This window comes from Bubalus bubalis, chromosome 10, assembly GCF_019923935.1.
Source record: "Bubalus bubalis isolate 160015118507 breed Murrah chromosome 10, NDDB_SH_1, whole genome shotgun sequence".
Classification (NCBI taxonomy): domain Eukaryota; kingdom Metazoa; phylum Chordata; class Mammalia; order Artiodactyla; family Bovidae; genus Bubalus; species Bubalus bubalis.
Genome location: NC_059166.1, coordinates 103,420,809 through 103,433,790, shown reverse-complemented (window position 1 = coordinate 103,433,790; position 12,982 = coordinate 103,420,809). Strand labels below are relative to the sequence as shown.

At 35.1% G+C, this 12,982-nt stretch overlaps 1 protein-coding gene across 12 annotated transcripts in view; it reads left to right on the top strand.

Annotated features, from left to right (window-relative positions):
• The window catches only part of PHF3 (PHD finger protein 3), a 168,527-nt gene that overhangs the window by 67,404 nt on the left and 88,141 nt on the right, over positions 1-12,982 (top strand). For all 12 annotated transcript variants that reach the window (XM_025294956.3, XM_025294957.3, XM_025294955.3 and 9 more), the window contains 7 exons: positions 2,775-3,084; positions 5,218-5,401; positions 8,422-8,569; positions 8,652-8,808; positions 10,043-10,159; positions 12,049-12,180; positions 12,760-12,895. In XM_025294956.3, coding sequence (XP_025150741.1) covers positions 2,775-3,084; positions 5,218-5,401; positions 8,422-8,569; positions 8,652-8,808; positions 10,043-10,159; positions 12,049-12,180; positions 12,760-12,895 — 1,184 coding nt within the window. The remainder of the gene's footprint in view (positions 1-2,774; positions 3,085-5,217; positions 5,402-8,421; positions 8,570-8,651; positions 8,809-10,042; positions 10,160-12,048; positions 12,181-12,759; positions 12,896-12,982) is intronic.

The window sequence follows — 12,982 nt, the reverse complement described above, 5'->3', positions numbered from 1 at the left end:
TGAAAAGGGAAGACAATGTATCTTCTCTTTTTTGAAAAGCCATTTAAAAATATATATATGGTTAATAAAGTTTGTAATACTGCTAATTATTTCCTTTTTTGAAATTCTCCAGTTTCATTTTCCAGTCAATTATATTTTCCCTTAGGACATGGTAATAATACACATCAGTGTAATTTTTTGGTTTTTCAGAATTATATTTAAGTATATTACTTACATAAAATATAAATCATTAAGATTACATCTGTGGTTGGCACTTTAGTTTTGAGATTTGTTTTTCAGAGCTTCTCAAGTTCGAGGAGGTATTTCCAGAATAAACTTGGGGTATGGTGATATAGTGAATACATTCTACATAATAAAGTGACTCTTCCCTGGTCAAATAAAGATTTGAAATTTCCTAATATGTGCTTTATAGTTTGTTAGTTAGGTTTGGATTTGAGACAAAAGCATAGCCATGGTCATAGTTGAAACTATTCCAGGCTTGCTTTGAAGAAATTGTTAATATAGCTGTGATGGGGAACACATTAGCTTTCCTTCAGTATTTCAAAAGAATCAACCTAGGTAGTTATTTTCAAGAAATGGGAGTTCTTACAACTTTGCAGTCTGAAATAGAAGAACTTTTCTATTTTTTAAGCTTTGTATTTTTCTGTTGGTTATATGATCTGTATCATTGAAACATGCAATAGACCTATCTAAAATCTTCCATGCCTAGAAACCATTTCTATCTTGCAGACAAATACCACATTATTAGAAAGTTTTCTCACTAGGGCTATGAATCCAAAATATTCTGTATTTTTACTTAAAGCGTGAGTTTTTTGTTTTTTAATTTGTGTTTTTCAGTGAATTTTTTTTTTTTAATGAACCATGGAAGAAATGGTGACTTAACCCTAAAAAGCTAGCATAAGTATCACCACTTCAGGAATGGTGAATTACAGACATGAAAAAACAAAGTTTCCTTAGTGCACAGCAGTGGTTGGTCCACAATATAGACAAGGGCACACGAGATGGAAGAGTGGAGTGGTCTGCAGTCAGGGACTTGATTTCAAGATATCCTGCAAGGTTTGAAACTCAGTGCTCTGAATTTTATAGTCTCTGAGTTAAAATAGGACCTTTGATTATATTTAGAGAGAGTCAGCTATATCACCCCATATATTACTTTTAGCATCTTACTGGACAATAGGTTTTTAAAAGGAGTTTTACACTGGCATCTGTTGCTGCCAGCTGCTTTATTTTACCATTTCAGTTTGTACTCGTGGATTATGGTTTAATATGCAAGTCTACTGTGTTTCAAATGTCTGTAATTATATGTTTGTAGGGCTTTTGTATGGAGAAGGCAGTGGCACCCCACTCTAGTACTCTTGCCTGGAAAATCCCATGGACAGAGGAGCCTGGTAGGCTGCAGTCCATGAGGTCACCAAGAGTCAGACATGACTGAGTGACTTCACTTTGACTTTTCACTTTCATGCATTGGAGAAGGAAATGGCAACCCACTCCAGTATTCTTGCCTGGAGAATCCCAGGCACGGGGGAGCCTGGTGGGCTGCCGTCTGTGGGGTCGCACACGACTGAAGCGACTTAGCAGCAGCAGCAGGGCTTTTGTAAATAGGCATTTGATCTAATATAACCTCTTCTATGATTAATTAAGTACAGTAACCAAAAAAATTTTGTCATTGGTGGTGGCACTATTCTTATCAAAATCAGCACAAAGTTTTTAGATCATTAAAGAATGTATTTAAATTCTCCTAAATCTTTCAGATATACCATGAATTACTAATCTGAAGAAGAAAAAAAGAAAATGTTAAACATAATTAAGTGAGCTTTTGTCATTTTCTTAACAGTGGGTTGAAAAGTATGTGAAAAAGATAATTTCACCTTTAAATTGCTGTTTATGCATCTGTTTTGCTATATTATTCTAAAGTAATTCCAGATATTCTAAGTTAAGCAAACTTTTTAGAGTGGTAAATATGCCCTTAGACTTTAATTGGCTAGTGAAATTATTTGTTAGATAAAATGCAGTAAAGGGGAACTACAAGGAGACTGTTTGGAAATTAAAGAAAACTCAGCCTGAATAGTAATATCTTCATGTTGATACACTATTGGTCATTATTTGGGAAAACAGGTTTATTATCTGAGGTACAAGGTCAAGTAGTAAACTCACACTCAAAAGTATGTAAAAAATTCTTAAGCTAAATCAGTCTGACGTGATGAACCAGAATATTTTGAGCTCTAAGAATAGTTATATAGTTAAGGTGGTTAATAAGGAACAGTCAGTGAGGCTCAGTTAGTTTTTGAGTTGCATTTTTGTTGCATCTGGTTTTTCTTTTTGTCAGTTAAATTAGTTGGGTAAGTGACTCCAATTTTATGTATAAATTCAGGTCTGTGTGGTAAATGTAACTTGGATAGGTTGAATGTCAAAGCTTATCACCCTTCTCAGTGGAGAAATACCCTTATTCTATATGTTAATTATTCCATACAGTATGCAGACAGACCAGTTGCCCTTTGTTTTTATCTTTGTATGCTCCACCAACCTTCCCCCCCCCCCACCTCCCCCCCAGTATTTTCTCACTTTACATTAGAGGGGAAATACTGACTTCTTTAAAAAGTTTCATTTTCATACAATATTCTTTTCTTGGAGAACTTTGACACTGTTGAACTGATAAAATGTGTAAGGACAGAAAACATGCACAATACCACAATACAAAAAATTCAATTTAGGCTCACTTGGCATTGGTTTTTTTAGAAAATGTATCAAATCAGAGTGTTCTTTTTTCTTTCCAGGTTTATGGTTGGCTGTGGGAGATGTGATGACTGGTTTCATGGTGATTGTGTTGGGTTAAGTCTTTCTCAAGCACAGCAAATGGGAGAGGAAGACAAAGAATATGTGTGTGTAAAATGTTGTGCTGAAGAAGATAAAAAGACTGAAATAGCTGATCCAGATATTTTGGGAAACCAGGCTAAAGTTGAAATCCATAGTGAAGATAAAGCAATGGAATATGAAAAGCTTGGGTTACCAAAGCACACTACAACAAATGATAAAACCAAGTATGTAGATGATACAGTGAAGCACAAGGTCAAAATTTTAAAACGGGTGAGCTTCTCATTATGCATTCTTTTTATTTAAGAACTTGTGTAGACTGAGAATTTGAAATTTTTTAGATTTCACTGTAGTGTACATTTTCACATTTATTTTTCCACAAAAATGAAGGTTTACTTAAAATGTTTTGCTAGTTTTGGTGAAACCAGTTAGTGACATCTTCGAAATATGCAGATTTATTCTTAAGTCTTTGGTATTTGGATTTTCAGTGGTAGAATGTGTATGTGATCTTGTGGGGCTAGATACAAATTGTGCTTACTGAGAAGTTTTTCTAAAAAGCTTTTCAGTCCATAAATATCTGTGAATCCTTAAAACCACATTTGGAATTATTATTTTCAAGTGCAAGAGTTCTCTGTGTAAGGAAATGTAATCTTAATTCTTTTGATTTTTGTTCCCAGTATTTGCTTGGAAGCCTTACTTCATAATTTCTCCCTTATAATGTGGTGTCTTAAAAAGTTAGTTTCCCCTCATCTTTCATTTTCAACTACCGTATTTTCTAAATAGAAGTTTTAAGATATTTAGTCAGTTACAGGAGAAGTGTATAAAGGACACAGCCTTTTATCTAATTAAGTTTTATTTTCATTGTCTACCTTTTTTATACTATGATTTTTTTAATCATTGGTTATTCTTATAGGTAGCTCTAGGGAGGAAACACTGGTAACAAACATATATGGATGGTCAAATATAATAATTCCAAGATACAGTGAACACAAGTTATAGAGTTGGAAGGAGCCTTGGAAATTTTTTAGTCTGACCATTCAGATTGAAGAACATAGGCATGTTTTCTCTAAAACTTTCTTATTTACAAATGCAGTTTTTCCAGACATTCCTTATGTGACAAATCTGGATTAAATTCCAGTTTGCCAAATCCTTGTGGCATCCAGCATTTTCTGTCTGCCAAGACTTTCTGAGAATTAGATTATGTCCTCATAATATTTACTATTTTTCTGTTGATTTGATTAGCACCAAAGTAATGGATAATATAGAACTGAGTGCCGTCGCAGATGGTTTATAGCAAGCCTTTGGGAAGGTTCTTTTAATGTTTAATCATCATTTCTTGGGTACAATTTCTTGGCCACTCAGAAATATAACTTATTGTTTTGTCATAGAAAACCTCCATCTTGTCTAAAAAGACATTATAAAGCATTAACACTGAGTGTTTTAAGAACCCTCTAGCCAGTCTTACCAGATATGGAATTGAGGTTAGTCTGATTTCATAAATAAATACATGAATGAAGTGATTACTGCTTTCTTTTCTTTTTCATGTTGAATTGATGAATCTTCTTTGAACTACTCTGAGTTTAGTTTATGGAATATGCTTTTAAAAGATCACTTCTTCTTATTTTATATTGAACTATTTATTGAGTTCCTATTGTGTGCCAAGCATGATACCAGATTTGAGTATGTATCCCTGATTGAAATATGTTCCTGCTCTCAACTCTAGTTGGAGAGGTAGAAAATAAACACAAGTAAATAAAAAAGAGGATTCCCAGTCCAGAGAAAATCAGTTTTTTGGTTTTTTTTTTTTTAGTATACTGTCTTCCTAAAAACTATGATTTTATTGCTATACATAATGTTCTTATTAATATGATATTACTTGTTTCCAAGGGTCTCCAAATTCTGGCTTCATTTGTAGTTTTTTGTGGGTTATAATTGTAGCTACACTGAACATTTGATACTTTTATAGGTAAATATGACTTGGTTCTAGATAGTAGTAAAGAAAAATATAGATAATTGATACCTTTACAATTTCTCCCTGCCATTCTTTTTTTTCATATCTACATCTGACGAACGGAAATCTTATATGTAATTTTCTTTCTAGTACAATTATTGGGAATATAATCTCAGTGTTTTTTAGTTCCTTTTTATAGACTACTGTGTGTTCTGCAGAAAATAGGTACTTAACAGGTGGGTTTTGGAAGAAAGGATGAAGGTCCTTTTTGCTGTTGAGAGTTATGTGTATCTTCACAGAACAGTTACTGGGCCAAAGACTGGGGCATGATCTTAAAAAGTTGTCATACTAATTAGGTTTAATTTGTTTCATCTATATACTTATGAAGGTTGCTTTGTATTTTAAAGGTAGTTTAGTAGTTTTCATTCTAATGAATTAAATACTGTTTTTCCTAGGAATCTGGTGAAGGCAAAAACTCATCAGACTGTAGGGATAGCGAAATTAAAAAATGGCAGCTAACACCTTTTCGAAAGATGGGACAACCAGTGTTACCTCGGAGATCCTCAGAAGAAAAAAGTGAAAAAATGACAAAAGAGTCTACAACCGTTATTTGCACAGGAGAAAAAGCTTCAAAACCAGGTAGTAAGAACAGTAGAAATTATTGTATACTAATGTGTTTATATTTTAATGGCAAGAAAAATAGTTTAGGTGATTGACTTTACTTGAAATAAGACATTATTGTTTGGAATTCTTGAGAAGTACTAACAACCTCAGTAAGATAAGACCCCTGCCCTCATGGCATTTAAATACTAATGGGAAATTACAGATAATAGGGAGACAAATAAAATAGTAGGGAGACCAAAAAAATTAGAGAATTTAGGCACTGAGGAAAAACTTGAATAATGGAATAGAGAGTCAAGGTCAAGGAGAATGGGAGGAATTTGTTTCAGAGAAAATGGAGGCAGTGGGATCTGAAGGAATACAGAATTGTTTTGGAGGCAGGAATCCACAGAGGGCACTGCAGAGCTGAAGGCTTTGAAGTGGAAGCTGTCTGCATTTGAAGAGCAAGAAGGTTCTTGTGGAATGGTTAGAATGTTAAAATACATGAGGGGTAGAATGGTGGCAGAAGGTGAGTTGAGAGAAAATTATGTAGAAACTCTGAGGCCATGACAGGAGTTTATTGTTTATTCTGAATAGAGTGGGGAGCCTTTAGAGGAATTTATACGAGGGAATGCTGGTTCACTGTTTTTTTTTTTTTTTTTTTTTTTTTTTGTGGAGACTGGACTGTCAGGGAATAGGAGAGAAGGAGAGTAGACTGGTTAGGAGTCTACCAGGATCTAGGAGAAAGGATGGTAGCCTGAAACAGCACAGTAAGGGTGGTAAAGGTGGTCAGGTTCAGATACGTTTTATAGTAGACTTGATAGAACTTGGTGACAGGTTAGATGTAGCTAGGTGAAAGAAAAAAGAGTCTTAGCAGATGATTAGATCAGTGTTGGTGTTCTTTGTGGAGATAAGAGAGATTTGGGGAGGAAAAATTGAAAAATTATGTTTTGGGTATTTTGAGATACTTCCTAAGAGATCCATAAGGAGATATTTAGAGTAAATCTTTGGCTGATGAGTCTGGATTTTGGGCCATGCAGTATAAATTTGGGATTTAGTGGTGCTTAGTTGTTACTTTAAAAGCATGCACTTAAATGTGAAGAGCTACATAGCGAGTTTGAGGATGAAGGAACAGAAGCAGAAGCCTTGGGGCATGTCAGCATTTAGAACTTGGGCAGGAGAGAGGCTCCAGCAGAGGAGATCAAGAGATGGCCTTTGAAGTAAGAGAACCGAGAGACCAGGGCGACCTGGAGGCCAGGTTAAGTTCTGAGAAGAAGGTAATGATCAACTGTCAGATGCAGTCCAGATAGCTATTTGGGCTTCCCTCATACCTCAGTTGGTAAAGAGTCTGCCTGCAATGCAGGAGACCTGGGTTCGATTCCTGGGTTGGGAAGATCCCTTGTAGAAGGAAAGGGCAACCCATTCCAGTATTCTTGCCTGGAGAATCCCATGGGCAGGGGAGCCTGGCAGTTCACGGGGTCTCAGGAATCAGACGTGACTTAGCAACTAAACCATCCAACCAACCAGTGGGGACAAAAGCCAGTTGTAGTGGTGGATGGAAGAATGGAGGGTGAGGAAGTGGAGATGGTGATTGTGCATAACTCTTCCTAGGAATTTTGCTGTTAAAGGAAATAGAAATGGTGTAATGACCTGAGTGACTTGAGGAGGATATGAGGTCAGGATTTCTCTTTAAGGAGATAACATGTTTGTAAGGTTATTGGGAATGATCCAGTAGGGAGAGAATTTGATGAGGTAGGAGAGAGATGATGGTTGAGGTTCAAAGTCCTTGAAGAGGTCAAAGGGGATGGGATTCCCCCAGAGGGGTTGGTCATAGGAAGGGACAGCTGATGCCCTGTAATGGTAGGAAGGCTGCATGCAGAAGGAGTGGGGACGTGTGAGTGAAGTTAGTAGGTTTGGTGATGGGAAAATAGGTTACATTGTTTTTATTTCCTTAGTGAAATATGAAGTGAGAAAGTCAGATGAGGTTGAAGTTGGAGAGACAGGTATTGTTGGTTTGAGAAGAAAGAAGAAAAAGCCTAAAATACATGTTTTGGAAAGCGGGAGAGCAAATTTAAATTCTAGGACCTTTTAATAGGATTAGGGCAGTACATTGAGCTATCCACTTGAGATTTTTAGTTATAAATTTAAAGTGAGATCTGTTAGCACCGGTTCTTGCTTTCTCCAGTTATCTTTAGCTGTTTGTAGGCTATTTGGGTGAAGGATAAAAGTTAGCTTTCACCAGGTTATCGTTTTTGCCAATGTAGATGTTTAAAGGAGAGAGAATAAAGATGCTAAGGCTACAAGGGAAAGGTACATTTTGGGCTATCTGATCACATTGTGTGGATATATATAAAAATAAAATGAACTTTCCTGGTGACTCAGTTGTAGCAAATCTGTTTGCCACTGCAAGAGACATGGGTTTGATCCCCGTGTCAGGAAGGTCCCCTGGAGAAGGAAATGGCAACCCACTCCAGTATTCTTGCCTGGAAAATCCCATGGACAGAGGAACCTGGTGGGTTGCAGTCAATGGGGTCGCAGAAGAGTCAGACAAGACTGAGTGACTAAACAACAACATATATATTCCCTTCTCCAGGGGAACTTAGTTTCTAAGTAAAAGTCATTTAGAACTTTTTTTTTTATGTATAATTGCCATATAACATTAGTTTCAGTTGTACCATATAATGTTTTGATATATGTATATATTGCAAAATGGTCCACTGCAATAAGTTTAGTTAACATCTGTCATCATACATAGGTTAGAATTTCCTTGTCAAGAATATTTCAGTGTGGTATATGGATTCTGATCTAATGATTTAAAAAAAGGGATTTTTTTTTTTTTTTTTTTCTCGTGGCACATAGGATCTTAGTTTGCCAACCAGGGATCGAACCTGCACCCCCTGCAGTGGACACACAGAGTCTTAACCCCTGGACCACCAGGGAAGTCCCTAAAAGTAGTGATATTTAATCAGTCAGCTCTGTTATAAACTTATATTGTACATTAAAAAGGAAAATATTTTTTTAAAAGCAGCTTAGTGAGTTTTGATATCCATTTAAATTAGGTGCTCATGAGAAGCAGGAGATAAAGAAGAAGAAAACTGAAAAAGGACTGCCTGGTGTGCATCCTCCAGCCGTTCCTGCTTCCAAGCCTTCTGCAGACCAGATCCGACAGAGTGTCCGGCATTCTTTAAAAGACATTCTTATGAAAAGGTAACACACATTGATAATGTAGAAGATTGAATAATGTACGCTTCATGTATTTGAAAAATAATTGAGTTATTCTAATTTTAAGACTTACAGACTCAAATTTGAAGGTACCAGAGGAAAAGGCAGCAAAAGTTGCCACAAAAATTGAAAAAGAGCTTTTCTCTTTTTTTCGGGACACAGATGCTAAATATAAGAACAAATATAGAAGTTTGATGTTCAATTTGAAAGATCCTAAAAACAACGTAAGTATATTTTGTTCATGTCTGGACCTTTATGTTCCCAGCTTTCCTACTGAGCACATACACAACACGTAGGGGTTAATAATTTAACACAATAGATCTATAATTTATTTCTTGACGTGAGACCAGTAATTTTAATAAAGTCTTCTGCTATTGAATTGAGTTACAAATTCTGCACAGTGGTGACTAGTGTTATACAGTGTCTTTTAAAATATAAAATACTAAATATGTCTTAACCTGATTTATGTGAATTCTTTCCTTTATGTCCTTTGTTTAATTCAGTTCATTACAAAATTCATTCCTATGTAATCTTCAAAAATCTGTTAAGGCAAATTTTATAACACTATAATTAATACTTTCTGATTTAAATTTGAAAGTAGAGCTACGCTGCTTAAGAAAATAATTTACATTTTGATTAAAAGGTAGCTTTTAAAATATTGTTATTAATTTAAAAATGACTTTAATTTTAAAAATCTTTTAGCAGTGGAGTAAACTTTAATTGAATACCTGATCTTTTCCTAGGGTTTTTTATTTGGGACTTAGAGACTGTGGGTGTAGATTCAAACTCCTTAAATATTTGCTTAAGTTTTACAAGGTTTTCACATGAGTGCAACAATTTGTGTAATGATACTTGCTGTAAGTGTGACATGAGATATTTTCTTGAAGTCTTCTAACTACTACTTAAGAAAAATCTTCATGTAAATTCTGCTGTCATGGTCCAAGGGATCAGATACTTTTTGAATTATATAATCTAAAAACTTTTCTTCAAGTAAATACTTATTTCCTTTAGGTTTTTTCTTGTAATTGGTTCTTCGCTTGGGAGTTCCCACAAAGCCTGTTAGGGTTTAAAGATGTGAAGTTTTAAGAATATGAAAGACTGTGTTCAGTAAAGTTCCTTTAGGCAGTAGCTTTTATGTAGTCATGGGTTGGCTGTTGTGATAGTGTGTGTCCCTGGGAAGACTTAATACAATTTTGGATAGGTGTTGTAAAAACTTCACCACCATACATGCTTCTCCATTATGTGTTGATTTTTATACAAAATGTTTATTTTGCTGCCTTATTTGATGTTTCTAGAACACAAGGCTGTCATTTATTCTATTTGTAGTAGGTGATATGTGAATCATTAAACATTTATAAATCAGATTTCAAAATTGCATCTTTATGATAAGTTTCTATACAGCAGCTTCTCCTTCTTTTAAAAATGTTTTCTCTCCTTCCCATTTTTAAATACCTCCAGATATTATTTAAAAAAGTGCTGAAAGGAGAAGTAACCCCTGATCACCTTATAAGAATGAGTCCAGAAGAGCTAGCTTCTAAAGAGTTAGCTGCTTGGAGACGAAGAGAAAACAGACATGTAAGATTATCTATGAATATGTGTTTGTCTATATTAAAACGTACATTTTTTAGCCACAGAGAAAAGGTATATACACAGAGGAAATTAAACTCAGAGTACACAGTTACAGACCTTTTGTTCTGTACTTCTCATTACTTATCCTCCATTACTGCTAAGTTGCTTCAGTCGTGTCCGACTCTGTGCGACCCCATAGACTGCAGCCCACCAGGCTCCTCCGTTCATGGGATTCTCAGGCAAGAGTACTGGAGTGGGGTGCCATTACCTTCTCCGCATCCTCTGTTAGCTTATTCTTAAATTTTTTCTGTTTGCTTTTCTGTTCTGCTTTTTCCTCATTTTCTCCAGTTATCAGCTTACATAACCTTATATTTTGTAAATCAGAACGGTGGAAAAATTGGTCAGTCTATTCTCACTCACATTTGCACATTTCGCAAACACAGTTTGAAGATTATGAATTTTGGTAATTTGTAGAGCCAAATTAAGTCAGAATGAAAAAGTTTATGTTTATAACCCCATAATATTCAGTTTCAAATATCAAATGCTTTGAAAAATAAGGGCTTCTTTTTCTCCTGTTACAAATTTATTTATAAAATGTGATCCTGAAGTGTCATTTATGAAAGTTCATAGTCACAGAAATACTTTTTGTTAAGTGGCAATGTTCCAGATGTAACTAGTGTATTATATAACATATGTAGTATGTGCACCGTATTGCATTTTGAAACTGAAAAATCCTGAAAGTCACCATGCCAAGAGTTTTCAATTGGGGTTTGTGAACTTGATATACCTTTGAAGGTGAGGTGAATATGTATCTTTGAGTTACTGTGACAGCAAGATAGCCCCATTATCCCATGTTTTTTATTACAATAAACTTAGAGTAGTAGCCCTTTATTCTAGAAAATACTGATTCTTTATAGTTCATATTAATTGTCCATGATATACTTGATCTTAAGCCTCCAAATTGATTTTCTACCAAATCTGGTTTGAAGTGCAAGAGGCCTTAATTTGATTGATTGCACTTATTCACATCATTCACATATTTCTTTACTTTCACTCTGTGTAATTTCTCTTATTTTGCAAATAGTATCACAATTTCCTTTTTTCCCTCTGAATCCCCAATATGCACATGCCTTGCTTCTGCTTTGAATCTATGCCTACAAGTATCATCTTCATTGGAGACTTCTTTCTTTGAAGGAAAATTTGCACTTAACAATGGCAAGACAAGTGACTGGACCTGTCTTTCTGCTGTCAACTTCCTTTTACTAGTTCTTTCTGCACTTACTTGTTTATTATGTTTTATTGCTAAGCTTATTCACTATAACCAAGTATGTTCTGTCAATAGACCACTGATGGGGGACTGCCTGTTTTTGTTATTTGAGTAAATTACTGTTCTGGGGAGTGTTAGAACATCAGGTTAAGAACCTAAGAGGATCTTGTTCTCATTTATTTCTCTGTGGCAGCTGTTAAAATAGTAGATCAGAAAGCAGATTTTAAATGTAAATATTATGTTTCATCACTTTGCAAATAACATTGCACTTCAGTTGCCTCAAGTTACTATACATTGACCTGGAGAAGGAAATGGCAACCCTCTCCAGTACTCTTTCCTGGGCTATAGTCCATGGCGTTGCAAGAGTCGGACACGACTGAGCGACACACACATACACACACACACTATACATTGAAACCTTTCTGGGTTGAGATATGAGGTCTCATTCTTACCTTGAAACCTTTCTGGGCTGAGATATGAGGTCTCATTCATAAAACCCTAGCACTTAAAACAGTCTCTGACGTTTGCAAGTACTCAGTATATATATGTTTTTTTACAGACAAACTAAAGGTTAAAAACCATCTATGATTTTAATTGTAAAGTATTTCTTTAAAATATTTCCTGTTAGACCATAGAGATGATTGAGAAAGAGCAGAGAGAAGTGGAAAGACGACCTATCACAAAAATAACACATAAAGGTGAGATAGAAATTGAGAGTGATGCTCCAATGAAAGAACAGGAGGCAGCCATGGAGATTCAGGTAAATGATGATGATAAAAATAGCATGTTTTATAGTGCCCAAAGCATGAGGATTCAGAAAAGGTTTATTTGCCTAATATTCTTAAAGCAGAAAAAATAATTTTTTAAACTGTGTTTATTAGAGTAGTTTGATGGTTTTTTGAGAGTGTTTAAAGTATTGTTTCTCTCTATGAAGCGTACAGACCACCTGCATCAGACACAGACAGTTAAACACTTGATAAGGTAGATTCCTAGGGTCTTTATGATTTAGAAGTTTTCTTAGTAGGCCTTAAACTCTGTAGGTGCTTCTTAGGCAGACTGTACTTTGAGATGTGGTGTGACTTTTCTTATTTTCAAATATCAGTGAGGTAATAATATGAAATCTTATTTGAGGCCTTGGAGAATAGGAATGTTAGAGTTTTTACTCCATTTTATGTCATAATTAATATCTAGCACTTATTTTTTAAAGAAATAGTGAGAAACAACATATGAATGGGACAGTTTCATTTAGGGGAAAAAATAGCAGTATGAAATACAAGGTCATATATAACTGAGACCAACTTTTTTCTATTAACCTAATTTTTACTTTTACTTTTGTTAGGAACCTACAGCTAATAAGTCAATGGAGAAGACAGAAGGATCTGAAAAACAAAAAGGAGAGGTTGACTCGATGTCTAAAGATACCACTAGTCAACACAGACAGCATCTTTTTGATCTTAACTGCAAAATTTGCATAGGTAATCGGAATTATTTCTTCCTAAAATCTTGCTTTCATTTTGAAATGTGGACACTTGTGATTTAAGTTGGTTTTTGTTTCCCTAGTG